The 27,649-nt window shown below is 43.2% G+C and overlaps 2 protein-coding genes and 1 pseudogene across 3 annotated transcripts; 2 read left to right on the forward strand and 1 right to left on the reverse strand.

The window, feature by feature from the left end:
- Positions 1 to 1,739: 1,739 nt before the first annotated feature.
- Positions 1,740 to 2,690, reverse strand: LOC130884901 (proteasome subunit alpha type-6-like; annotated as a pseudogene).
- A 5,689-nt stretch (positions 2,691 to 8,379) lies between these two features.
- LOC130884900 (mast cell protease 8-like) lies at positions 8,380 to 15,265 on the forward strand. Of its 2 annotated transcripts, none has more exons than XM_057786198.1 (5): positions 8,380 to 8,447; positions 9,444 to 9,594; positions 14,142 to 14,277; positions 14,483 to 14,737; positions 15,119 to 15,265. In XM_057786198.1, the coding sequence occupies exons 1-5, from the start codon at positions 8,393 to 8,395 to the stop codon at positions 15,263 to 15,265; spliced, it is 744 nt and encodes a 247-aa protein (XP_057642181.1). In that variant the 5' UTR covers positions 8,380 to 8,392. The 2 variants fall into 2 exon arrangements, with proteins under 2 accessions (XP_057642181.1, XP_057642180.1); XM_057786197.1 differs by lacking the exons at positions 14,142 to 14,277; positions 14,483 to 14,737; positions 15,119 to 15,265 and adding exons at positions 9,913 to 10,045; positions 10,252 to 10,506; positions 10,914 to 11,066.
- Positions 15,266 to 24,015: 8,750 nt separating this feature from the next.
- Positions 24,016 to 26,315, forward strand: LOC130885087 (mast cell protease 4-like). The gene is made up of 5 exons (XM_057786491.1): positions 24,016 to 24,073; positions 24,571 to 24,721; positions 25,240 to 25,375; positions 25,551 to 25,805; positions 26,169 to 26,315. The coding sequence occupies exons 1-5, from the start codon at positions 24,016 to 24,018 to the stop codon at positions 26,313 to 26,315; spliced, it is 747 nt and encodes a 248-aa protein (XP_057642474.1).
- Positions 26,316 to 27,649: the final 1,334 nt, after the last annotated feature.

The raw sequence follows: 27,649 nt of genomic DNA on the forward strand, positions 1-27,649 counted from the left end.
AACTCGCCTCACAAATTTCTCTCTCATGTTCATTCCTATGTGTTTAGTTTTATGACCTCTGAGATTAACAAAGATCAACTGTGTCATTGTGGATTTGGGTCTCTCTATCAGAGCCTGGTAGTGGATACACACTGAAGACAGTGATTTCCTCCTCTCCCAAAAATCTATGAATAGCCAATAGTTCACAGGTAAAGAGTGGGGCCTTGCAAACCCCTCCCCCTTCTTTGACTGTCTTTGAATGATTGGTGATAGGGCTAATCTTATGTGGGCACAGAGCCGGTAACTACAGTTGGTGTTAATTGATGGAGGCAATAATTGCATCAAGTCTAGAGAAAGGAATTTTGGAGTCCATCACTCTATCTTTCGGGTCTTATATATTTCTCATGCCCTCTTCCATAATGTCTCCTGAGTCTTATAGGCAGTGTTATAAGTTACCGAACTACAAATGGGCTCACAACCACCACGTATTTGTACATGTTAAGCAGCCATGATTCTCTACATTCACCACCATTCATGGTAAGGAGAAGGGTCTCTGATTAAGACTGGGATCTTCTTTTGTTGGTGGGGAAAGCATAGGTTATTTAGAAGGCAGTTTGTTGCTGTGTTGGTTTAGTGAATCATCAGAAATGCACCCCTGCATGAACCCACTGCCCCTTCTAGGTTAATAGCTAGGCTTATAGCACCAGGCCTGGGTCCCCTGTAGCCCTTGGTGTGGGTCTTGAATCTCATCAGGGGGCAGTTGGGTATCCTCAAAACAGTGAAGCAGCTATTGGATAGGTGGACACATCTGGTTTTCCAATGGTATCTTTGTACTTTCTTTATCTCAGTTAACTCTTCCCTCCAGACAAACTTACAGCTCCTATCCTCTGCCTCATTTCCGGTCTATAACTTCCCACTTTAATATTCACCTCCTTTATGACTTATGTTTTCCTATTTGTGATTGGTAGAGTGTAATTGGCCTTCATAAGTTCATGGCAAGTGGCATTATTAGAAGTGGTCTTGTTAGAGGAAGCATTTCACTTTGAGTTCTCCTTTGCTCTAGCTATGTCCAGTGTGACAGATAGTTCATTTCTTGTTGCCTTTGGATCAAGATGTACAAATCTCGATCCTTCTCTAGCACCATGTCTGCCTGCAAACCACCCTGTTTTCTACCATGATGATAACAGACTAAACCTCATTAACTGTAAGCTATCCGAATTAATTAGTTTTCTTTATATAAGTTTCTGGGGTCATGGTGTGTTTCTTCACAGCAGTAGAAACCCTAACTAAGACAGAATTTGGTACCAGGAGTGGGGTATCATTGTCATAGTCTTGACTATGCTTTTGTTTGGAGAAGTCTGGGCTTTGGTGCTTTGCGTTAGGAAAGCAGTGTTTAATGGGCATTACTAGTAGTATCATGGAAGATTTGAACTGTACGGGCCTGACTCAAGGGGTTTCTAGAGGAAGTTAGTATGTCGCCTAGATCAAGGACACCAGAGGAGGGCTCACACAATTAATTCATAGGGGCTCATAGGGGCTCACAGAGACTGAACAGGCAACCAGCTTGCATGGGACTGACCTAGATACTCTGCATATATGTTACAGTTGTGGAGCTTGGTCCTCTTGTTGGACTCCTAACAGCAGGAACAGAGACTGTCTCTGAATCTTGTGCTGACTTTGGGAATCTATTTCTTATACTGCATTGCCTTGCCTAGCCTTTAGGCAAGGCAAAATGCTTAGTCTTTTTTTTTTCCCCAAAAGCACAGTTTTATTTATGCAGTCCTAGCCAGCTCAGCGGCAGGAGGAGTGGGAGAGGTTCCATCTTCAACCCAGGGGCCTCTGGGATGTTGGTTTGCTGTCACCAAACACACAGGCAAGTGGCATCATGGATTTGGTAAAGTGATGACAATGTTCAGTCTCTCTCTGCTAGAGCAACAAGGTGAGCGTCGATCTCTGCTTCTGAGAGAATCCTGAATTTAGGATTTTCGACTGTAACTACTCCAACTTCTATTTCTGAAGGCTTGAAGTCAATCTACAGAACAGTAGACAGGCATGTGATTGCAGTTTTCACTGTTTGTTCAAATGTCCAATCAAATTTCTTCTTCACTTTTTTTTTGAGGAAGCTAGTTGACTCTGTCTGTTTGACGCCTGCTGCGGTGGCTTTAAAGTCACAGTAGTAGCCTGCAGGGTCACACTTGTACACTTGAGGACCTTGTTCTTCATCGATACCACTTAAAATCATACAATAACCGAGCGGCCTCATCTCTGCATTCTGTGTGTAGACCTGAGAAATATCAGCGATTCTTTTACACAGCATGTCCACAGGAATCTCATAGCTGTACTTGTATTTCCAGTTAGCTGCCTCATAGCGTGCCCTCTGTACCTGGGATCTGCTGTCAGCTGTCACCCCAGTCATCACACAGCCAGTGTTCTCAGTTATCTTGAACAGGTGGGTCACTGTGCTGGAATCCAGTAATTTGTCGGGTACTTTCTTCTATGTGACAATTACTGCACAGTCTTTTCCTCTGACAGCCACAGATGTGAGTCCACCTTGGTTAATAGCCTTAAAAGCATATTCTACTTGGTAGAGTCAGCCCTCGGGAGAGAAAATAGTAATGTGGTGGTCAAAACCGGCGCTGGACCCACGGGACATGGCGTACCCCCTATTTCAAACACAAAATGCACCCCGTAGCACACACCCCAGACACACAAGTCCCTCCTGGAAGTAATGGCTCCAAAATGCTTAGTCTTACTGCAAATTGTTCATAGATATCCATGGGAGACCTGATCTTTTCTGAATAGAAGCAGAAGAAGAGTGGGAATGGGTGCAGAGAGGAGGTGGGGGAGGGACTAGAAGGAGAGGAAGAAGTAGAAAGTATGATCCAGGTGTAAGATCATCGATCAATAAATTATTAAACTTGAAAAAATGGATTCTGGTCAAACTTCACATTCATTTCTTTTTTCAGACAGTTCCCTGGTATATCCTCACCCAAAAGGCTTTGAGCATGTGGTACTGAGGATTCAACTATGAGGCAGCAGCAGCAGCAGCCTATTTGATTCCCAGGCCTCAGTTCCCAGCTGTCCAGTACTTCCCATCACATGGAACCTACAGTATTGTCCTGCTATGCCAGTTATTCGTCACTTGGAGTCCACTCAACCACATCTAAGAACATTCAAATTCTGGAGATGCCTGTAAGGGTTAGAGGGGAAAAGGGAATCAAGACATATGCCTTACACCATCTATTCTGAGAAGACTGAGTATGAAATACTTGCTATGGCTTTCCTTTTATTTCATGAAAATATTCATGGCTAGTGAAAAAATGCTTAAAGGTTCAAATATACACCCATCTCCATGAAAATGGATGGCTCAGAAAGGAAGTGACCACAATGCATCCTATTAAGTTAATTCAGGAATACAGTTGATTCCTGGTCTACACTCTTAGCTGTTACTCCTCCATTTAAATACTTTTCATGATGCTTGCTTTGCTTGAATATGTATCTGGAGAGGATGTGTGATGTGAAACCAAATGACCTATTCCTTTCTTTCCAGTTACTTAAAACCTACCTCCCTGGGGACTACAGACATCTGTTAGCCCCAAAAAATAGTGGTATTAGATAACATATTTCTGCAAGATTCTTGTGCTGATGTGACTTTTTAATTGAATGAATATCTAGGACATGCCATTTCTCATCTCTGGACCAAAGAATTCCCCCAGAAGATTCTCAGCATCAAATCAGTGTCCATGAGGTTCTTTACAGCACACCTTGCTCTAAAGAGCGTCAGTTCCAGGTTCTGCCTATTACAAATAATGCTGCTATGAACATAGTTGAACAAATGCTTTTGTCATATGATAGGGCATCTCTTGGGTATATTCCCAAGAGTGGTATTGCTGGGTCCAGGGGTAGGTTGATCCCAAATTTCCTGAGAAACCGCCACACTGATTTCCAAAGTGGTTGCACAAGTTTGCATTCCCACCAGCAATGGATGAGAGTACCCCTTTCTCCACAACCTCTCCAGCAAAGGCTATTCTTGGTGTTTTTGATTTTAGCCATTCTGACAGGTTAAGATGATATCTCAAAGTTGTTTTGATTTGCATTTCTCTGATCGCTAAGGAGGTTGAGCATGACCTTAAGTGTCTTTTGGCCATTTGAACTTCTTCTGTTGAGAATTCTCTGTTCAAATCAGTGCCCCATTTTTTAATTGGGTTATTTAGCATTTTAACGTCTAGTTTCTTGAGTTCTTTATATATTTTGGAGATCAGACCTTTGTCTGTTGTGAGGAACAAAAGGAGGGAGAACATGAGCAAAGAAGGCAGGACCACGAGGGGTGCACCCACCCACTGAGACAGTGGGTCTGATCTATTGGGAGCTCACCAAGGCCAGCTGGACTGTGACTGAAAAAGCATGGGATAAAACCGGACTCTCTGAACATGGCAGACAATGAGAGCTGATGAGAGGCCAAGGACAATGGCACTGGGTTTTGATCCTACTTCATGTTCTGGCTTTGTGGGAGCCTAGACAGTTTGGATGTTCACCTTTCTAGACCTGGATGGAGTGGGGAGGACCTTGGACTTTCCACAGGGCAGGGAACCCTGACTGCTCTTGGGGCTGGAGAGGGAGGAGAAGAGGAGTGGGGGGAGGGGGAGAGGGGCGGGAGGGAAATGGGAGGTGGGGAGGAGGCGGAAAATTTTTTTTCAATAAAAAAAAAAAAGAGCGTCAGTTCACAGAGACTCCTAGGCCCTTTTGTGCCCTGTCTCTGGAACTACAAGGAGGATGTCCCAGTAGGCAAACTCAGAGTGCTTACTGTAGGAGAGCGGCCAGAGTCAGCATCCTTTCAGTACCACTGTCTTCCTCACAGCAAACTCTTCCTCTCCAGTTCTCCATCTGCCATCTTTGTGTGCTTGGAAGTTCATTCACTTCCCAGGATCCTCTCCCATGGGAACTCACCTTAAGATGGGACCTCCTATCACAGTCTCAATCTGAGTCAGCTCGGCATTAGGAAGAAAACTAAACCAGTGAGGAGGATACAATCCTCAGACACAGTGAGCAGCTCAGCAGACACTCAAGACTTTGAGTGAGGTTCCTGGAAGCAGTGTAACAAATTCATCAACTGCACGTACCATTTTGCTTGCAGTAGTGGGTTCTATAAATAGAGGCAAAAGAAATACCCATGCTGGGCAATAGTATCACCTTAACTGGGGGTGTTTATTCTTTAGAAACAAGAACAGAGGCCTGTGCCAGACTTCAGGCTTTTCTCAGATGAATCTGTTGACATCCATGTCCCACTTACAAAAATTCCTCACTAGCTTCTCATAATGTTCTTCCAAAATATCAAAAATTGTGGTAACTCTATAGTCTGCCTTAAAAACTCTGGAGCATATGAGTGCAAACTCCCTCTGGGAAGAGACATCCTCGTGGTCTAGATCAGAATTCAGGTAGACTTTTCTGTAATCACCTCATCCCCTCCCCAGCTCTCACTCTGGTTTTAACACTTTCTCCATTTTTCTGTGACTAAATATAGTCCTGAACTATCTAATAATGCTTGGTGCCTGGTTATTAGATTAAAACATGAACATGTATGAAGCATGAGGTAGCATCATGCTCAGGATGCTGGTGTTTGTACAACAGTCTCTCACAGATGAACAGAGACAGAAATAGAGTCAGGCAGTGGAGCAACAGACAGCATTATCACACAGGCTCACTGTGTCCATACAGAAAGGTGAAAACCATCTAAGAAGAACATTGTTGCTAGCTGTGCAAGGCTGTTGTGGGTCCACACAATGCCATTGCACTTCACTAGTGAAAACAGCTAAAATGATCAAATGTGCTTTCTACACTTTGCAACAATGGCAATTGTTTGACTTTAAACAATCTGGGAGAATATAAGAAGACCAAATCTCTATGGAATAAGATGTTGCTTAAAGATGTTGGGAGTCACCATCCCCTATTCAGATAAAGTATTGATAGGTTTTTCTTTTCCCTGGAATTTTCAGCTATTTGGACCCAGGAAGAAAGTTTTGGGTGTAGCTGATATCACAGCCGGGCAGGGGCCCAGGTCTACCTTGCTTCTCTGTGATCATAAGACAGAAACAGAAGTTGTGGGTGGCAGGGACACAGAGGCACTATATAAGGAGAGGGCTTGGCTGGAAGGGAAACGCTGAGCAAAGACACAGTGGAAAGGGCTCGCATGGCCTAGAGCCTTGTCTGAAATCCTCCTACATGAAGTCCACAACACTTATTACAGGACCTCAGTGATTTTTTCCATCAAATACGAAAAATTTTCATCATTATTCTGATGATTTTTAATCCCAGCACTTGGGAGGCAGAGGCAGGCGGATCTCTGTGAGTTCGAGACCAGCCTGGTCTACAAGAGCTAGTTTCAGGACAGGCTCCAAAACAACAGAGAAACCCTGTCTTGAAAAACCAAAAAAAAAAAAATTACTCTGATGATTTGATCCTGGCCCTTTCTCATTACCTTCCGGACCTCTCACGCACATACATGCAGTATCCCATGCAAATGTTGTTCCCATTTGTTTCCCTTCTTTCAACTCGCAAAGTCCTCAGACACATTCATCAGTGAAATCCTCACAGCAGAAAACAAACTTCATTCCACAGATAGTGTTCAATCTTGTGCACATATTCTCTATTCCCTAGTCAGAACTACAGTCACCTCTGAGAAAGGTCACAGGTCACTAGGACATTCACAATGTGGCTGCTTGACAATGTTACCTGGTCCCAGGAAACCCTGAGATAACGGGGATGTGATCCAAGTGTGAGACAGAACGCTAGCCCAAGAGTCTGTCCTAATTGCTCAAAAGTCGTTTAACTACCAGGAAAATGTGATAGCATTATCAAGATGTAAGAAATCAGAAGTGAGCATTGTGACAGCATTGGTCTGATGCATCTAAATGATAATCAGCTGCTGCAGAGTAACGTTATAATCTAGCATCTTCAATATTCTATGTGTCTAAAGTCATGGATTTTGTTTGAGCAGATATATAGTACCGTATTACACAGATATTTAAAAATTATTCCAAGATCACTAAATGTGTTCATCATTTATAAATTAGGAGAAGAAGATCAAAGTAAATTAATGGAGAAACAATATAATGAAAATCCCTTTCATATTCCTTAGGGAGAAGATGAAGATGAAGAGAATATGTTTGATGATTCCAGCTTTGCTGTGACTGATGAAAAGTCAGCATGAGGAGCACACACAGCTTACATCAGAGCTCTCCTCGTGTCTATACTAGATGACAAGATTGCCTAGAAAAGCAATCTCAAATGCCAGGAGGACTCTGGTGTTCTAAGAAGAAATGCACTTGAATTTTCATTCAAAAGTACATGCATATGCAAGCTGCAAGGGGAACTAGAGCTGATTCCTCAGAGGAGACAGAGACAGAGAGAATCTGTTTCAGAGAGAGAGAGAGAGAGAGAGAGAGAGAGAGAGAGAGAGAGAGAGAGCTAGATCCTCAGGGATACAGAGAGAGATAGAGAAATTGGTTCTTCAGGGGAGAGAGAAACTGGTTCCTCAGGGAGACAGACCCAGAGAGAAGGTGTTTACTTCGTGGAAACAGAGAAGTGAGCAGCACCCTAGCTTTGCCTACATCACGTTCTTCCCTGGGGACCAGGTTGCCTGACAGTGTGGAACAAGAGCAAGACACTCAGCAGGAACAGCACAGTTCTGTTTCTGCTCTTCATCTCTCCTTTCCTGCCTCTAACTACTTTGTTGATGAAATGATTTCAGCATTTGAAATGTCAAGAAGATGAGAGCTTCAGTGCCCTTTTAGACTGCATTGGACCCTTAATATTTGCTGTGGAATCATTTCTATAAAGCTACCTCTTCTGTCATTTCTTTCTGACAGTGTCGCCAACATCACCCTAGCACTTCATCCCACCTCACAGCAGTGTTCAAAGCTCATGAGATTTTCACAGGTGCTCCAGCTTTTCTTTAGGATTTTATTTTAAAAGAGGACTTTCACACGTGGAACAGAAAAAGTCTTCATGTTCCTCCAAACAGCAGTTAGACATGAGCTCCTCCTAGAGAGTTTTATTTTTAAAGGAGATAATTTCCTGATCACAAATTAAAGAGACAAAGCCATCATAGTGCAGTTCTCTGATCACTGACATGAGAAGGGGGCTCCCTCTTTACTCGATGTGGAAGGCCTCAGCAGGCTCTTCCTCCCTCCTCAGAGTCCAACATTCCTGTGGAGAATGCGGTCATGCTCACCAGCAACTGACTGACAAAGTGCTTCCTGCACGTTCACCACATGAATGGGGCAAGAACTCGGATCTTAAATACCACACAGGAAATTCGTGGCCACCGTCCATGACTCTCTTTCTACACAAAATGCTTAAAAGGTGTGAGGCAACAACAGGTGACAATTGAGAACTGGTCAGGCCTGTGAGGAAGATGTTTCTGCTCCTGCTCCTCCTGGTGGCTGTCCTGCCACTCAGCACTGAAGGAGGTAAGCAACCATGTCCTTCCCTAGAGTCCGGCATGTGTCACCTCTAACACTCCTACAGTGTTCCTGCCAGGCTCTGTCTAAGGTCTACTTCTCACTTCGCTAACCTCAAATTTTGCTTAGCCTCGCCCCAGCACTGGATAAAGAGGGTTCTGAAATCACAGTGAACTACTTGTAATGGCACCTGGTGAGTGAGATCTCAGTCATATAAAAGTGAGAAATTGTGAAAATATCATAGCACTCCCTTGGAAAGATACAGTTGAAAACAACACCTGAAAGTTCTAGTTGGCCAAACCTAAGAGTGACCGCTTTATCCTGGAACTGCCATCTGGATCGAGCTTCTGGCACAGCAATTTGAGGTTTTCTCGTGGTTTATAGAACAATCTTGTCGTTTCTGAATGGTGTAGTTACGATGCTTACTTAATCAGAATGGAGAAAAGGCAGCTGGAGCTTTCTACCCCGTTAGTGTATTATGCTAACATTAGGCAAAGCCCAGCACTTAATTGATGAGGACTCCAGGTGAAGCATGAGACAGAGGAGCAACTGAAGTTAGTTTATTGGTTGTATTTTAGATCTTCTGGTCACTGTGTGCTGAATTCTTCCTTGATGGGTACTTGAGGTTGTATCTGACTCAGGGAGAAGTCTTGGCTCCATCATTACTACACAAATTGAGAACTAGTGAAAAAGTAGCATCATGCTTAAGCCCTGCGTGATCATCCACAGAAGCCTGGGTCCCTTCCTATTTTAATTAACTAATTAATTAATCAATTAATTGATTTTTTTTTACATACTAATCCCAGTTCCCCTCCTTCCTCTTTTCCTTCTCTCCTTTACCCACCCTATTTCCCCATCTGCTCCTCAGAGGTTTTAAGGCCTCCTCTGGGAAGTCAGGGACCCTTTATTGATGCGTGGCAGATGCCACAAAAGGCGCTCTAATCCACCAGGTTTGTTGCACAGTTTCCACGAGGACACAGGTGCAGAACAAATTTTCTCTTCTAGGGAAAATCTTTTGGGGTACAGAAGCCAAACGCCACTCCCATCCCTACATGGCATTCTTACAGATTTATGAAAACGGATCACTCCCAAGGCAATGTGGTGGTTTCCTGGTGGGAGAAGACATCGTAATGACAGCAGCTCACTGTAATGGAAGGTAAGTAGAAGCAACCGGCTTTGTTGCCTGGAACTGACCAAATAACAACAGATACAAATTGTCCCTAAACATAGACTAAAGACAAAGATCAACCTCACTATTGTATTTGACCTAAACTGCTTGTGGGATATGGGACCAGATGGTGTAGGTGAAGGATCCAAATGGCTGGGGAGTTTTCTGAAGACCTAGAACACAATACGCCTCATTATTTTCTTGATCTTTACTCAGTCAAGTTTTGCCTTAAACTGAACCCTCCACCTTCAATTTAGAGACTGATTGATTGTTCCTATGTTGTGCTTAATCCATTTTATTTTCAAGTGTAATAAATGTAACATTGGGTGCCCACAATATTAAGCAACGGACTAACACTCAGCGCATCCCTGTTGTTAAAGCCATATGTCACAAGGGCTATAATCGTGATACAAACGTCAATGACATCATGCTACTGAAGGTACCATTTTACTGATTATTTTTGGTGCACTACCAGAGATTACTAGGGTATACTTCCAGTCCTCTCTCTGGGTGGCTAGTCTATGGTCCCAGGCAATAGAATGGGTCTTTGGAGTTTCTGCAGGTGGGGAAGGTACAGGCAACCCCATGTGTGGTTTAAGTTTGCTGAGAAGCTGGAAATGAACTATTCCTCATCTTTCTGACCAGCTGAAACACAAAGCTCAACTCAGTAATGCTGTGAAGATCATTGACCTTCCAAAGAGCCAGGACTGGGTGAAACCTGGGCAGGTGTGCACAGTGGCAGGCTGGGGACGACTGGCCGATTGTACTCTGCCTAACACACTTCAGGAAGTAAAGCTAGAAGTTCAAAATAGCCAAGCATGCCAAGCAATGTCCAGAAACTACAACAACTCCACCCAACTCTGTGTGGGAAATCCCAAAGAGAAGAAGGCTACTGGTAAGGTAAGGACACAGCTGTCTTCAAATGTTCACCCAGGGACAGAGTTATAATGCAGATGCACAGCCATGTCTTCTCCCACTGTACAATTGCTGATAGTCTAGGGTTATGTAGGGATCAGCCTACAAGGATCTAACATTTTCCCTCAATCCTCTCTTTTTCTCACTTTGGGAAAGTAAGAGAACTACAGTCTACTGAGACTGAAGAAAGGACACATTAGGCAGGAACACTCCAGTTTGTGAGTGACAGAGTTCATGAACCTTCATCCCATTCAGGACAGAGGTCAATGGTGGCCCTTAGACTTTCCATCTGAAAACCCAGGCCTCAGTGAGAACAGAGAAGAATGGGGAGAAATGAGTGTGGCTGGAGATGATAAGAGGATATTTACAGGGACTTCTTTTTATATCCACAGGGAGATTCTGGGGGACCTTTTGTATGTGACAATGTGGCCCAGGGTATTGTCAGTTATCAATTTTGTACCAAGAAACCTCCTCGGGTATTTACCAGAATCTCAAGCTTTATTCCTTGGATTCGGGAAACGATGAAACTCTTGCAACAACCCTAGAAGACAGCTCTGTGTCGGGGCTGGTGTCCAACATCCTGGGGTACAGAAGACAGCTCTGTGTCGGGCTAGTGTCCAACATCCTGGGGTACAGAAGACAGCTCTGTGTCTGGGCTGGTGTCCAACATCCTGGGGTACAGCTATTTGAATCTTAATAAAAAAATCTGTTTTCATAAAAGTGCTGATATCATTTTCTTCTGTGAATTCATATCTTAGCTACATTTGTGCACCAGCTTTTTGCCCTCCCCTAGTCTCATGGTTGCTGTCTTCAAATACTTCTCACTAAGCCTGCACATACGTGTGCACCAACTCCATTCTTACAGCACATATATAGGCCAGTGCTGTCAGTCCTGAAGAGTACTGACTTAGTCTGAGAATGATGCCTTCTTCATTTCCAAATTCTTCTTCAAATTTACCAGACTACAAAGGGAAGGAAAGTTCACAAGCCCTTCCCTAGTACTCTACCCACCCCTCTAAGGAATTTCTATGGTCCTAGGAAGTCCACTGTTCTCTGAGGCTCCTCCCACGTCTCCTGGTCCAGTGCCCCAATGCCTCTTTATCCAGCCGTCATCTCATCTCAGAACTGCATCCACCTCTCTTTACCTTGCCCAGAGTGACTCAGGAGATGATACACGACAGCTCCAGCACCCGGATCAGGAACTTTAGCATAGGATCAAATGTTGTGTGCCTAGACCAGTAAAGTCACTCCCACTGCATCAGGTCAGTTCAGGGCTTCTCCTCGGGATATACTCTTTCCCCAGAGCCCTCATGTGAGCTGAGTCACGAACATCCACAGAATACGGCATTCAGCTTGTGCTCCTAGTCATAGATGAAGCCTGATAACTTTTTTTTAAAAATTATTTATTTATTTATTAAAGATTTCTGCCTTCTCCCTGCCACCACCTCCCATTTCCCTCCCCCTCCCCCATCAAGTTCCCCTCCCTCATCATCCCTAAGAGTAATCCGGGTTCCCTGCCCCGTGGGAAGTCCAAGGACCACCCACCTCCATCCAGGTCTAGTAAGGTGAGCATCCAAACTGCCTAGGCTCCCACAAAGCCAGTACGTGCAGTAGGATCAAAAACCCATTGCCATTGTTCTTGAGTTCTCAGTAGTCCTCATTGTCCATTATGTTCAGCAAGTCCGGTTTTATCTCATGCTTTTTCAGACCCAGGCCAGCTGGCCTTGGTGAGTTCCTGATAGAACATCCCCATTGTCTCAGTGTGTGGGTGCACCCCTCGCGGTCCTGAGTTCCTTGCTCGTGCTCTGTCTCCTGCTCTTGATTTGGACCTTGAGATTTCAGTCCGGTGCTCCAATGTGGGTCTTTGTCTCTGTCTCCTTTCATCGCCTAAATGTTTTTCTTAGGGTTCACCTTCTTAATTAGCTTTTCTAGGATCACGCATAATAGGCTCAACGTCCCCTATTCATGGCTAGAAACCAAATATGAGTGAGTACATCCCATGTTCCTCTTTTTGGGTCTGGCTCACCTCACTCAGGATAGTGTTTTCTATTTCCGTCCATTTGCCTGCAAAATTCAGGAAGTCATTGTTTTTTACTGCTGAGTAGTACTCCAATATGTATATATTCCATACTTTCTTCATCCATTTTTCCATTGAAGGGCATCTAGGTTGTTTCCAGGTTATGGCTATTACAAACAATGCTGCTATGAACATAGTTGAGCATATACTTTTGTTGTATGATAAGGCATTTCTTGGATATATTCCCAAGAGTGGTATTGCTGGGTCCAGGGGTAGGTGGATCCCTAAACTGAGAAACTGCCATACTGTTTTCCAAAGTGGTTGCACAAGTTTGCATTCCCACCAGCAATGGATGAGAGTACCCCTTTCTCCACAACCTCTCCAGCAAAGGCTATCATTGGTGTTTTTTATTTTAGCCATTCTGACAGGTGTAAGATGGTATCTTAAAGTTGTCTTGATTTGCATTTCCCTGATCGCCAAGGAAGTTGAGCATGTCCTTAAATGTCTTTTGGCCATTCGCACTTCTTCTGTTGAGAATTCTCTGTTCAGCGCAGTGCCCCATTTTTTAATTGGGTTGATTAGCCCTTTACAGTCTACTTTCTTGAGTTCTCTATATATTTTGGAGATCAGACCTTTGTCTGTTGCGGGGTTGGTGAAGATCTTCTCCCAGTCAGTGGGTTGCCTTTTTGTCTTAGTGACAGTGTCCTTTGCTTTACAGAAGCTTCTCAGTCTCAGGATACAAGATGAACTCCAAAAAATCAGTTGCCTTCCTATACACAAAGGATAAGGAAGCAGAGAGGGAAATCAGAGAAACATCACCTTTCACGATAGCCACAAATAGCATAAAATATCTTGGGGTAACTCTGACCAAGGAAGTGAAAGATCTATTTGGCAAGAACTTTAAGTCTTTGAAGAAAGAAATCGATGAGGACACCAGAAAATGGAAGGATCTCCCTTGCTCTTGGATTGGGAGGATCAACATAGTAAAAATGGCAATTCTACCAAAAGCAATCTATAGATTCAACGCAATCCCCATCAAAATCCCATCAAAATTCTTCACAGATCTGGAGAAGACAATAATCAACTTTATATGGAAAAACAAAAAACCCAGGATAGCCAAAACAATCTTATACAATAAAGGATTGTCGGGAGGCATTACCATCCCTGACTTCAAACTCTATTACAGAGCTACAGTATTGAAAACAGCTTGGTATTGGCATAGAAACAGAGAAGTCGACCAATGGAATTGAATAGAAGACCCTAGCTTTAACCCACAAACCTATGAACACCTGATTTTTGATAAAGGAGCTAAAAGTATACAATGGAAAAAAGAGAGCATCTTTAACAAATGGTGCTGGCAAAACTGGATGTCAGTCTGTAGAAGAATGAAAATAGATCCATATCTATCACCATGCTCAAAACTCAAGTCTAAATGGATTAAAGACCTCAATATCAGTCCGAACACACTGAACCTGATAGAAGAGAAAGTGGGAAGTACTCTACAACACCTGGGCACAGGAGACCACTTCCTACATACAACCCCAGCAGCACAGACATTAAGGGCATCATTGAATAAATGGGACCTCTTTTTCTCTTTCAACAGAGAAATTATTGTCACTCTTGGGGCTCATGATGTGAGCAAGACAGAACCCACACAGCAGAAGATAAAAGTCGAAAAACAAATCATTCATCCACATTACAACGTCTACCTGCACCTGCATGACATCATGTTGCTGAAGGTGCCATTATTTTTCCTGCCTTCTTAAATATCCTTCTTTAACTCTTTTTTTTTTTGACTCAGGCCTTTGAATTTTCTCTTGTTTAACCTATTTCCTCAGAACCTACCCCGAATTCCTTGGCTTTACCACCACAGTGGGAAAGAACCCATGCCAAAGACATCACTCTTCTCTGGGTTACCATGTCTTCTCTCCTTCCTCCTCACAGCTTCAAAGAAAAGCTAAGATCACTCCTGCTGTGGCTAAAATTCTCCTGCCTAGTCCACGCGACTCTATTAAACCTGGACATATGTGCCTGGCAGCTGGATGGGGCAAAACTGGAGTGAACGATCCATTGTCTGTCAAACTGAGGGAGGTGACACTAAGAATCATGGGAAAAGAGGCTTGTAAGCACTACTCGAATTACAGAGATGACGTCCAGGTCTGTGTGGGCCGTCCAGGAAACAGACAATCAGTGTTTAAGGTGAGTACCAACATATTTTCTCTCCCCACATCAGGAGACAGTGTCAGAGAAGGGAGTGGGTCAATCATCTCTCCACTGCCTTGACCTACACCTGTGTTCTTTGGCTGCTCGTCTTCTGGGAAATGCAGTTTTCCCTCTAGTTCTCATACCCCATCCAAGCCCTTCCTGTAACTTTCCCCCAGGGTTCTAGAATGCAATAGAAGGGAGTGAGGGGGAGACAACCTAAACATTGTGTCAAGACAGTAGAAAAAGTTCAAGCCCTAACTCATGGCTCACAGGGAGCCAGAACTCCTTACCTCACTCTGGGTTTAGCTATGGTGAGGGGTCTGTAGTTAAAGAAAGTGATCTGTTCTCATTCTCTGCTTTTTTTGCAACCTACAGGGAGACTCCGGGGGACCTCTAGTCTGTGCTGGGGTGACCCATGGTATTGTATCATATGGACATAATGATGCAAAACCCCCTGCAGTCTTCACCAGAACCTCTGGATATGTGTCCTGGATTAATGCAGTCATAAGGGAACATAGCTGAGAAGCTGTCAGCCTGAGTCAGATTCTTCAAGTCAGAGCTTTTCTGTTACCTCCTGAATGAAAGAAAAACGTGTCTCCAGACTTGCCTCTAGTCTAACTCAGCAGCCTGTGTCCAGCCTGTATGATCCCGATCCCAGCCTGTCCTCAGCCTGTTCCAACCTGTCCCCAGACTGTCCCCATACTGTCCCAACCTGCCCCCAACCGATCTCCAGCCTGTCCCAACTTGTACCCCAACTGCCCCAGCCCATCCCAACCTGTCTCCAGCCTGTGCCAGCATGCCTCCAATGTGTCTCCAGACTGTCCCCACCCTGTCACAGCACATCTCTGAGAGGACCTTAAAGATACTCAAGGTTCTGGTGATTAACTGTTCCCTGTAATGCACCTCAATAAAGATGATATCTCCATTAGCTCTGAGACTTCACACTGTGCATAAACTAACTCAGTCCCTCACACACAGGTAGAACTTCTCTTAGCTGAGTTAAGAGTTGACGGGTGTTATTCTCTAGCCATGTCTGTAAACTTGACCAGTTGTTTCCTGGCACAGGGTGTGCCACTGTGGATTACTGAATAATCCCTCACATATACACGTGTGTACTGTGAGATTTCACATCCAGAACAATTTGCACTGTTCTGTTGTTTCTTTCATTGTCCTTCTTTTTCCTATTCTCTCTCCTTGTCCTCGTCTCTTCTTTCCACAAATCACAGTGCCTTAGCCACGAAATTTCTTCCACACATCATAACAAATTGCCATGTCTAGCTCAGAGGTGGCTGTAGATAGCTTGTGTTCCCAACACCTGACCCACCATCACCTGCATCTAGAGGAGAGGTTGACCTCAGAAGTCCCTGGAAAGTGTCTATTGAGGCAGTAGTCTCAACAGGGGCATATAAATCCTTTATAGGGGCTATGTAACAGGCAGAACTAGCTGGTGAGAAGAGGTCCTCAAGAACTTAAGTGTGGAGCGGGCTCTAGACCTACTTCTGAGCCACCCAAATTCAACTGTCATCTTCCTCAAAGATGGCATAGTGACTTCTAGCCTTTCACAAGTAGAATACCTGTATTAGGTCAACTTCTAAGTGCCCTGCCATCCTCTTAGAAGCCAAAGCTCTCATTGTCCTTAGTCAAGGGAAACAGTGTTTTAGCTTCAGGGTGCTGTGGAATCTGAAATTGAGATCTCATATGAGGTCTATTATTCCCCAATGGTACCGAATATGATGGGCTTGACCCTTGACTGCTGAACCATGAGAAATTGCAACCACTACCAACCCCAACCAGGAACTCAGTACCTCTGCCTTCCTCCCTGCCTGCCAGTCCACACATGTAGATTCCTGCTTCATCACTAATCAGTGTCAGTATAGACTTACTATAAACTTTAACTATATGGAAAAAGAAGAATTGTGAATTAAACAAACTGGAAGGATCTTTAAAAAAAATCAAAGAATCTTTATTGGCTTATATTTATAAGGGTGACTCAGGAAATTTTGTTTTCTTTTTTTCTAACTGTTCTTTATAGTTGTGTAATTAAATGGTAGATTTTTTTCCTTTTGATTTCAATAATTTTGGTTTGGGCATCATCCCACTCCATAGCTCAGACTGGTCTCTAACTCATCCTTCTGCATCAGCCTCCCTACGTGCTAAACCACCCCTGGCTTCTACAAAAGTCTCAAAGGGTGAAGTAGAGAGCAGAGGGACAATGGCTATGGGTTTTCTTAGGAGATGTGAATACTTGGTAACCTGAAGCTGAAGCCACAATGCCTCTTACACTCATAGTCTAAGGACAACATGGACTTGGGACAACTCTTCCTCCCTGGAGCTAGACTAGTGAATGTTGGAGAGAGTGTCTGCTCCATCTGCAGCCTGGCCCATGGTAATAGTGGGACAGATGGAAACTCCTGAAACCTGGGCTGAGGTCACATTATGCAAAAAAATAGCTTCCAAAATGGTTACTCTACCAACAAACCCCATCACATGGGCCCCTGATGTTAAAGGAGCAGGTGATAGTCTAGCAGTTCCAAAATCAGGAACCTGATCACAATCACATTTGTAGTTATGGTGAATGAGGAAAATAGTGACTTCACCAATGAACCCTGGGAATGATAGAACTGCCACTGTGTCATGAGGTCACCAAGGGAAACATGCAGATAAGAATGTTTTGCCTGTGGTGGTTGTGTCGGATTCCAACAACGATGTGCAGGCTAGTTTAATGAAACTTCTCTGTGCACCCTTAGCAGCAGACACCCACTGAGGAGGTCAAAGGAAGCTCAGCAAACAACAGCTGAAGGATTCATCCAACATCCAAGAGGAGGTCAGCAACTTCTCACCCTAGCCTTACAAAACTGGAAACAAAACCCAAGAGTCAACAAGAAATCTGAATCTTCAGACCAAGGCAATTGTACTGAGAGGGATTTTCAGGTGACCAAAGAAGACTTATCTTCAGAGAAAAAAAGAATCTAACACTGAGTAGATTTCAGTCTCTCATCATGTGGTTCAAGAAGACAAAAGTCAGTCTTGATTTACGTCCTACAGCCAGTGTCACCTCCTGTCCCCATCTGTTCTAGGACCATCAAAAGGTATGCTTTAGCAATTATTTAAGAAGGAAGGATGTTGTGATATATTTGTTTACCTTGTGTAGATGTGTCTTTGCCAAGGCACCTTCTGATTTGTTTAATAAAGGGCTGAATGGTCAATAGCTAGGCAACAAGAGGTTAGGCGGAACTTCTGGGACAGAGCAGACTCTGGGAAGAAGAAAGGTACAATTACCAAAGAGACATAGAAGAGAAGGAGGAGGTTCAACATGTAAGACAGGTGATGCCACATGGCAGAACATATGTTAATATGAATGAGTTAATTTCATTTATAAGAGCCAGTGGGACAAGACTAAGCTAAGGTTGATCTTTCATAATTAATAAGAAGTCTATGTGTCATTTTTTGGGGGAGCTATCTGGAGGGACAGAGTAAGACTCGCTATAGAAGTTAGATGATTTTGTGCCATTTTAATCATAAACAATTTTTGAATTTTTATTTCCTTTGGTTTTATCTTATATAAGGTCTTGCTATGAAGTCCAGGCTAGGCAGAGACAAGTGCCTTAGCCTTCCAAGTACTGCAGATTGAGGTATCTATCAGTATGTCCATGTTTTCAGTCTATAATATAAAACTACTAAATGTTATCTTTGAGTCAGCATTGTGTACTGACTACATCCTGAACATCTGTATTACATCTAGTATCACATTATAAACTGATTTCATAACAAAAAATTTTAAACCTGGTAGTAGTGCACATACATAACCCTAGCATTTGAGAAGTAGAGGTAGGAGGATCAAGATTCAAGGCTATAGTCTCAGCTACATACTGAGTTCAAGGTCAACCAGTACTACTTGAAAGTCTGCCTCAAAATGAAAAATGAGAGAAAATGGAGAAGAGGGAAAGCAAATGAGTGAGGGACAAAGAGAGGGAGGAAGGGAGGAGGAAAGAATAAAGGAAGGAAGCAAGGAAGGAAATTAACTACTCCTGGGTTTTGGCTCTCCCTGCCAGAGCTGAGTGCACTCTACAACATCTTCTGTTATGATAGTCCACATTTCCCAGCAGCTTTATAATGCTGCAGATGATTCAGATTTTGAGTATATACAATATTTTATTGTAACATGATCATACCCTTGAACAGTTTATTGTAGCTTATGTCTTTGAACACTGGATCCCATTCCAATCATAACTTTTATAATATTTTTTTCGGAAGAAAAGGAAGAACAAAGAATGAGGGAGAAGGAGAAAGGAAAGAAGGAAGAAAGAAATAAAACAAAAAAATTAGAAGAAATCCCTCAAAGAAAGCCAAGAAAAGCAAGGAAAAAAAAAACAATCAAACAGGTGGAGAAAACAGTTCAAGACTTGAAAACTGAAATGGGGCAAGAAAAAAAAACACAAACCAAGGGAATTCTGGAAATGGAAAATCTGGGTAAATGAACATGAACTATGGATGAAAACATAAACAACAGAATATGAGAGATGGAAGAGAGAATCTCAGGAGTTGAAGATACAATACAGGAAATAGATTCATTGGTCAAAGAAATATTAAATCCAAAAAAATCTTAATACAAAACATCCAGAAAATTTGGGACACCATGTTTCAGGAGTTGATACAATATAGGAAATAGATTCATTGGTCAAGGAAATATTAAATCCAACAACAATCTTAATAGAAAACATTCAGAAAATTTGAGACACCATGAAAAGACCAAACCTAAGAATAATAGGGATAGAAGAGGGAGAACTCCAGCTCAAAGGCATAGAAATTATATTCAACAAAATCATGAAAGAAAATATTCCCAGGCATGGAAAGGACATGCCTATGAAGGTACAAGAAGTTTACAGAATACCAAATAGACTGGACCAAGAAAAAGTCCCTTCACTATATAATAACCAAAACACTAAACATACAGAATAAAGAAAGAATATTAAGACATGCAAAGGAAAAAGGAAAAGTAACACATAAATGCATTGTGTTACTTGGTCAGTCTGTAGGGCCACTGGAAATGGGACCAGGTTATATCCCTAGTGCATGAACTGGCTTTTTGGAGCACTTTCACTATGGAGGGAGATATCTTGCTCAGCCTAGCTGTAGCTGGGAGGGCCTTGCTCTTGTCGCAAAGTGATGTGCCAGACTTTGCTTACTCCCATGGGAAGCATTATCCTCTCTGAGAAGTGAATGCTGAGTGGGGTGAGGGGAAGATGGGAGGAATCTAAAGAAGGGAGGGAACTGGGATTGGTGTGTAAAATGAGAAAGGATTGTAAAAAAAATAAAATTAAAATAAAGAAAGAAAACTTGTCAGTAGTCCCACTCATGTGTAAAACATAGAAAACATAGGTCCCATGGCAATGGAAGACTGACAAGATATTCACAGTGGTGAAATAATGACACTTGTATCTTAGGGGGATCAAGCAACTGCTTAATTGGATTTAAGGCCCACTCTATTGAAAGGAACACAGGCCTGGTTCTGGAAAGCTAGAAGAGAGCCTACTATTATATCCTTAAGCAGATGTAAGCTCTGCTGTATTCTGGACACTTACAGTTAGACACATAGGTAAGTGTGGCTTTCAGCCCTCATCAAAGAAGCATCATGATGGAGACTGTAAACAGAGACGTACAAGTGGGAAAATGCAGAGAATAAGTTACTACAGGGTACCCAGCCCCAAAGGATACATTTACAAGGTAATCCCTACCTTGTAATATGAAATATCACAGAAGAAGGAGCTGAGAGACTGTAAGAGGAGGAGGACCAGGATGCCTGCTGCAAATTAGTGTCTTCTAGACATGACAGCGAAGCTGTGCCTAGGCAGCTCAACAAAACGGCTGTCTAAACAAGAGCTGCATAGTGACACCACGAGTGGACCTGCAAATGTAGATGGGGAAGATTCACGAGACCTAAGCCCTAGATAAAGAGGGAGAACTAGTTTTCTCTGAGGACCAGTGTCCACGATAAGTTCTCCAACCTCAAGTGGTCAACCCTAAAACCGAGTATATTCCAGCAACACTAAACTGACTCAATAGTATGTGTGTGTGTTTGTGTGTGCACGCGCGCTCACACACACACACTCCCCCAACCCCCTACTACTACAACTCTACTACTACTACTAATAATAATCACAATAACAATAATAATATTAAAAGAAAAAAGCTCTTCTTTTAAAGAGGGAATGGGAGAACATGAAAGAATTTGAGGGGGACAGGAGACATGATAATACTATAAATACAGTACTCCTATATGAAATTTCTAAAAAAATTGTCTCTAAACATGATGAAGGTCAAGAAGGCTCTCGCTATTATTTACCACTGCATGGGACTCTTCAAATGTCCAAAAGAAAAGGGGAGTTAATATAAATGACTTTAGTTGCTACTTGCTACTATGATTACATATTAGGTAGTCTTCTCCTAGAAGCATGAAGATGCTATTATTTTGAGTTTGATCATCTGTACGTCATCATCTTCCAAGACAGATAAAATAGGATTGTATAATCACAAACATCCACCCTCAAGTGGCATCGGTCGATCACAGGGAGTCATCTATAAGCCAGGTTTAAGCATTCTTTCTCTATCAACTTTTCATCCAGATACCCAGTGAGCATTTACCTCTTCCAGTCGGATGCAGAGACCAGATGCAGCAACTTCACTTAGGAAGTGACCACTTGTGATCACTGAAACCACAGATGCTTCTTTGAAGTCAAAGTTTTTAGTGTAGTTGTCTGTCCTTTGGACTTCCAACTCCCAACTTTTTATTAACTATTAAGCTTGGCCCTAACTCAGGATTGTTTCCAACTAGCTCTTAAAACTTAAATTAACCCATTTATATTAATATACATTCTGCTCCATGGCTCATTACTTCTCCTCCACAGTACATCTGACTTCCCTTGTCTCCTGGTGAATTTCCTGCCTCTCTTCTTCCCAGAGTTCCTATCTCTTCCTGGAAGTCTGCCTATCTTCTCTTGTTTAACTACTGACCAGTCAGCTTTTTATTAAATCAATCAGAAGGTACCTTTGTGGAGACATATCTTCATAGTGTACAAAAAGGTTATCCAACAATTTAGATTTCGTTCCTACTTGGAGGCAAGAATGCTTCTTCCCAAGGTGTCTACAGTAGTTGCTACCTCCTTCACTCCAAGTCCAATCAACATGATGTCATCATACATCATGAGGGAGTCCAATTACATCCATTACAGGGAGTTCAATCATGTTACACTGATGACTTATCTTGCATTGCAGATACACCTGGTGTGACATTGTTTATGTGGCAGGATTACTCTTCATGCCATAATCATTTCACATCTACAGCTACTACATTTTATCACTTACAAAAGGGTCTATAAGAACTAATACTAAGGTGTAGTCTAGTGAACAGAAAAGTAATCCTGTTCTTGCTTCCAGTGAGGATCTCTATTCTACTGGGTCCAATCTGGAATGAAAGCCTGCATAAGTGGTGCAATGTATGTAATATATGCCAGCAGTGTAACACACATGAGCAGTATAAAACACTTGAGCTCTACGTCAGAGGTGATCAGTGCATCAATATCTGAGCAGTATAACACATGTGAGCAGTGCATCTCATGTGAGCGGTGCAACATACAAGAGGTGTGACATACATGAATGGCACAACACGTGTGAACAATGTAACATATGTGAGCAGTGCAACATATCTGAATGGTATAACACAGGTGTGCACTGTAATATGTGGGATCTGTTCTAAGGTCATTCCTGCTGAGCTGTAGACAAGTGAATTGAACCCTTCAAAGTCCTCTGTTTGCTTCGTCTTGCTTTGTTTCTGAAATCAAGGAAAGCAGCTGGAACAAAGAAAGGTTATTGGAAGAGTCATGAAGCAACTGAACTGAGACCAACTTCTGGTAGTCAATGTTTCTGACAGTTTGTCAAGTCTTGATTTCATCATGTGTAAAATGGAAACAATTGTACTCAGGGTTGGTGGGGTCTAAAGAAAGCTCAGACCAGTAATGTAACAAAATGTCAATTATTCCAAGATGACAGCATTTCAACTGTGATCAAGTAAGCAAGACTAGAAATTGTACTCAGTGGCATGTTCCTTTTCACCTGAGAGCAGTGTTTGATTTTCAGTGGTCCATGAAATGATGAAAGCACCAAGTATGGCCTCAAATATGATCTTGAGAGATGCTATGTTGCAGTCAAACATGTTTGGGTCCCAGTAGATAAATAGAAATCCTGAGATCCCATGCAGAGTGTAGATGTGGTACTTTATGTTTTCCGTTATGCATTCTCTCCATCCCACAGGAACTGAAAACAGTAAGATTCTGAAACTAATTAGATGTATGATCTTCCTGTTATGCGACATCCTAAGAGTCCATTAAGTTACCCCTAAATGTGTATGGCAATATCCACACGATGTGCTATTAGTATTAGAAAATCAGAACATGCACTTATAGTAGCACTTCTACACCTGTGGTTTGGGATCCTTTAGGGGGCTACACAGCAGATATTCTATATATCAGATTTTTATATTACAATTTATTCCAGTAGCTAACTTACAGTCATGAAATAGCAATGGAAATAATTTTATAGTTGTGAGTGACCACGACATGAGGAGCTGTACTAAAGAGTCGCAGCCTTAGGAAGATTGAGAAACACTGGCTGAAGGTCTCCATCCTGCATGATATGCTGTGAATTCAATACATTCTCCCCATTCTTTCTTCTCTCTCTAACAAATTCTATCACCTGCTTCTTATTAGAATAAATCTGAGATGCCCTCCCACTTGTCAACGCAAATTATGGCTATCAGGCTCAATCAGCCCCAAACCAGTTGTAAATGAAACGGACCCCATCACACTCATATGTTTCACACACTACATATGCCTGCGTTTGTGCTACAGTGTCAGAGGTTGAGTCTTTTCACACATGCTGCATGGGCCTCAAAGCTGACAATAATACCTGGCTGTTTACAAGGACAGGCTCAGCATCCTTAAACAAGTTCCTCAGCACATTGTTGCTGTTTTGTATCTGAGGATCATCTTCATCAGGTGAAGTAGGCACCTCATCATGGGATCCAGGACTCTCAGGATCTGGTTACAGATTCAACACAAGCAGAGAGCAGAGTCATGAGAATTTCTGATAAGGAAGATGAAGCATGACCAGGGCAGCTTGGTGGTTTCCTGCCCTCCCTTTCTCTTGCTTTGGATCTATAAAAGCAGAGACCAGACAGAAACACACCAGAGGCTGAGCATAGGCTGCACCAGTGGGAAATGCAGGCCCTACTCTTTCTTTTGTCGGCCCTCCTCTTGTCTCCTGGAACTGGAGCTGGTGAGTTTTGTCTCTGTCTCCCTACCCTTGAATTTTTCAGCAACTGACCCAAATCTGTTAACTATGGTAATAGAAACCCTGAAATGAGGCAGGTACTTTGCATGTAGTCCAGGAGAAATGTCTTAGGGTAAGTAAGAATGAAAAATTAATTACCCTTTACATAGTTTATCAAAATATTCTGTTTTGGCAATTCTCCTATGGCCTTTCATTACCATTGATGAAGGCAGGATAAAGGAGTGAAGAATTGTCTAAATGAACTGACATCAGCAACATGAATGTGCATTGTGTACTGAAATGTAGGATGATGGTGGAAAGGGAAGGCTGGAGAGGAAGATCAACAGGAAGGAAAGATCAAAGGGTGTTCGGAGTGACATGAGCCCCTTGAGAGTTGGGATGGGATGGGGAGCAGGCACTCAGCTTTAGCCCCATTTCCTCTGCCAGCCCTCTTAGGGTGTCCTGTAAGATTGTGACTAGGAACTCGGGGTTCTTTGTTCCAGAGGAGATTATTGGTGGTGTGGAGTCAAAACCACACTCCCGCCCTTACATGGCCCATCTGGAGGTCCTCACTGATGGAGGTTTCACTGCCAGCTGTGGAGGGTTTCTCATAAGTGAAGAATTTGTGATGACGGCCGCGCACTGTAAAGGAAGGTGGGTGACTCCTCTTTGTATGAAGAAATGCAAGAGCAAGAGTCACAAAGGGGCAGAGCCTGAGGAAAGTTCCCAGTCCTGCTCATCTCCAGACAGACTCCTACTTATAATGAGAAGACAAAGGGAACACAAAGGCACCCATTTTCTCTGTCATCTCCATTTTCAGAGGACAGAGCTTTGAAAAGGGTACCGGTCAGGACAAACTGCTGCCTTCCTCTTGTCCTGGTGTCACCAGAGCTCTCAGTCATGTGCTGGGGTGTAACTCAATGGTAGATCCTTTGTACCACATGCAAAACCATGTATTCAGTCCAAATACTGGAAGGGAGCACAGCCTCTCAGTGCTGTGTTTCCCTGAGCTCATAGCTTCTGATGGTGTGTTCCTGGGAGCTTCATCTCAATTCCAATCGGGGTCTTACAAGTGGCTCTGCTCTGGGATAGAGAAGACCTGGTGTCCCTCTGTTCAAAATGAGTCCTCATGAGAACAGCACTTTTTACTGCCTCTTTTTCTCTTTCAACAGAGAAATTACTGTCACTCTTGGGGCTCATGATGTGAGCAAGACAGAACCCACACAGCAGAAGATAAAAGTCAAAAAACAAATCGTCCACCCACAGTACAGCTTCTACTCCAATCTGCACGACATCATGTTGCTGAAGGTTCCATTATCTTTCTTGCCCATTTTAGCTCTCCCATCCTTTACTCTCATTATCCAACCCATTTCCTCAGAACCCACCCCTAAAATCCTTGTCCTTACAACCCCAGTGGGAAAGAACCCATGTCCAGGACAGCATGCTTCTCTGGGTTACCACGTCTTCTCTCCTTCCCCCTCAGCTTCAAAGAAAAGCTAAGCTCACTCCGGCTGTGGATACAATTGCCCTGCCTAGCCTACCTGACTTCATTATACCTGGAAAAATGTGCCGTGCAGCTGGCTGGGGACAAACTGGAGTGACAGAGCCGACATCAGAAAGACTGATGGAGGTGAAACTGAGAATCATGGCAAAAGAGGCCTGTAAATCCTACAAGAAATTCAACTATGACCTCCAAGTCTGTGTGGGCAGTCCCAGAAAGACAAGATCTGCATACAGGGTGAGAACCCACCTACTTTTCCTCCTCACATCAAGAGACAGTGCCAGAGGGGGGGAGGAGGACAAACAGCTCTCCATTGTCCTGATGCCTATGTTCTTAGGATCCTAGCACTCTTGGAATTGAAATTCTCCCTCTAGCTCTCATTTCCATGCACAAACCCTTGCTGAAACTTTCCCAGGGGTTTCCAGATGAGAATAGAGGGGGGTGAAGGGAAACAACCTAAGCATTGTGACAAGACAGGAGAAAAAATTGAATCTCCAGAGAGCCAGAAGTGCTCACCTCACTCTGGGATTAGCTATGACAAGGAATCTGTAGTTGGGGGAAAGTGATCTCTGTTCACCCTCTGCTTTCTCTACCCTACAGGGAGACTCTGGGGGACCTCTACTGTGTGCTGGGGTGGCCCATGGTATTGTATCATATGGACGTCTAGACGCAAAACCCCCTGCAGTCTTCACCCGGATCTCCACTTATGTGCCCTGGATTAATACAGTCATAAGGGCAAGTAGCTAAAAAGCCTTGTGAGCCTGAGTCAGGATCTCCAAGTCAGAGGTCTTCTGGTACCCCTTGGGTGACTCTGTTCCTAGCCTAAACCGACCTTCCCCCATGCTATCTCCAGACTGTCCCAGTCTCTTTGAGCCTGGCCCTAGCCTGTTCCCCAGGCTGTCCCATCCTTCCCCTTTGTGTGAGTGGATCATAAAGAGACACATGGTTCTGGTGATTGATTGTTCCTTGTAATGCACCTCAATAAAGATGAGAACTCCAGCAACTGTGAGCCTCTACTCTGTGCTCTAAACTGACTTGGTTCCTCACCCACACCTAGAACCTCTCTAAGTTGAGTGAAGAGGTGTTTGGCGATACTCTCTGGCCAAGTTAGCAAACTTGAGTACTGATTTCCTGGCACAGGGTGTGCCACTGTGGATTATTGAATATGATCTCACATACATGCGTGTGTACTGCAAGGTTCCACATCAGGAGAAATTTGCACTGCTCTGCTGTTTCCTCCACTGTCTGCCCTTCTCTTCTTCTCTCTCTTTGTCCTCATCTCGTCTTTCCACAAATATCAATGCCTTGGTCACTACACCTCTTCCACACATCATAGCCAATCCCCATGTCTTGCTCAGAGATGGCTGTTGGTGGCTTGTGTCCCCAACACCTGACTCACCGTCACCGTCCTCCCAGTATTGCACCTGCAGCTAGAGGACAGGCTGCCCTCAGAAGTCCCTAGAAAGTGTATGAGGCTGCAGCAGTCACAACAGGGGAGCACCAGCCATTTCTCAGCCAATTAGCCATCAGTGGGAAGAGGTCCTCAGGACCTTAAGTGTGGAACTGGCTCTAGTCCTACTTCTGAGCCACTCAAATTCAACTGTCATCTTCCTCAAAGATGGCATAGTGACTTCTAACCTTTCACAAGTAGAATGCCTGCCTTAGGTCAACTTCTAAGTGCCCTGGCCTCCTCATAGAAGTCAAAGTCTCATTGTTCTTAGTCAAGGGAAACAGTGCATTAGCTGCAGGGTGCTGTGGAGTTTGAAACAGAGGAGACCTCACATGAGGTCTACTATGCCTCAAGGGTACCTTATTTAAATTGGCATAATATGATATAATAAATTGTAATATGATAATTTATAGTATAATACATAAGAAATCATAATATAATGTAATATAATAATAATAAAGGGTTTGACTGTGACTATCAATACCATGAGAAATTGCTAACATTATCAGTCCCGACCAGGAACTGAGCACCTCCACCTTCCTCCCTGCCTGCCAGTCCACACATCTGGGTTTCTGGCTTCACCACTGATCAGTATCAGTATAGATTTCAAAATACCAGGCTTACTTTAAAT

Source organism: Chionomys nivalis, chromosome 12, assembly GCF_950005125.1.
Source record: "Chionomys nivalis chromosome 12, mChiNiv1.1, whole genome shotgun sequence".
Taxonomy (NCBI): Eukaryota; Metazoa; Chordata; class Mammalia; order Rodentia; family Cricetidae; genus Chionomys; species Chionomys nivalis.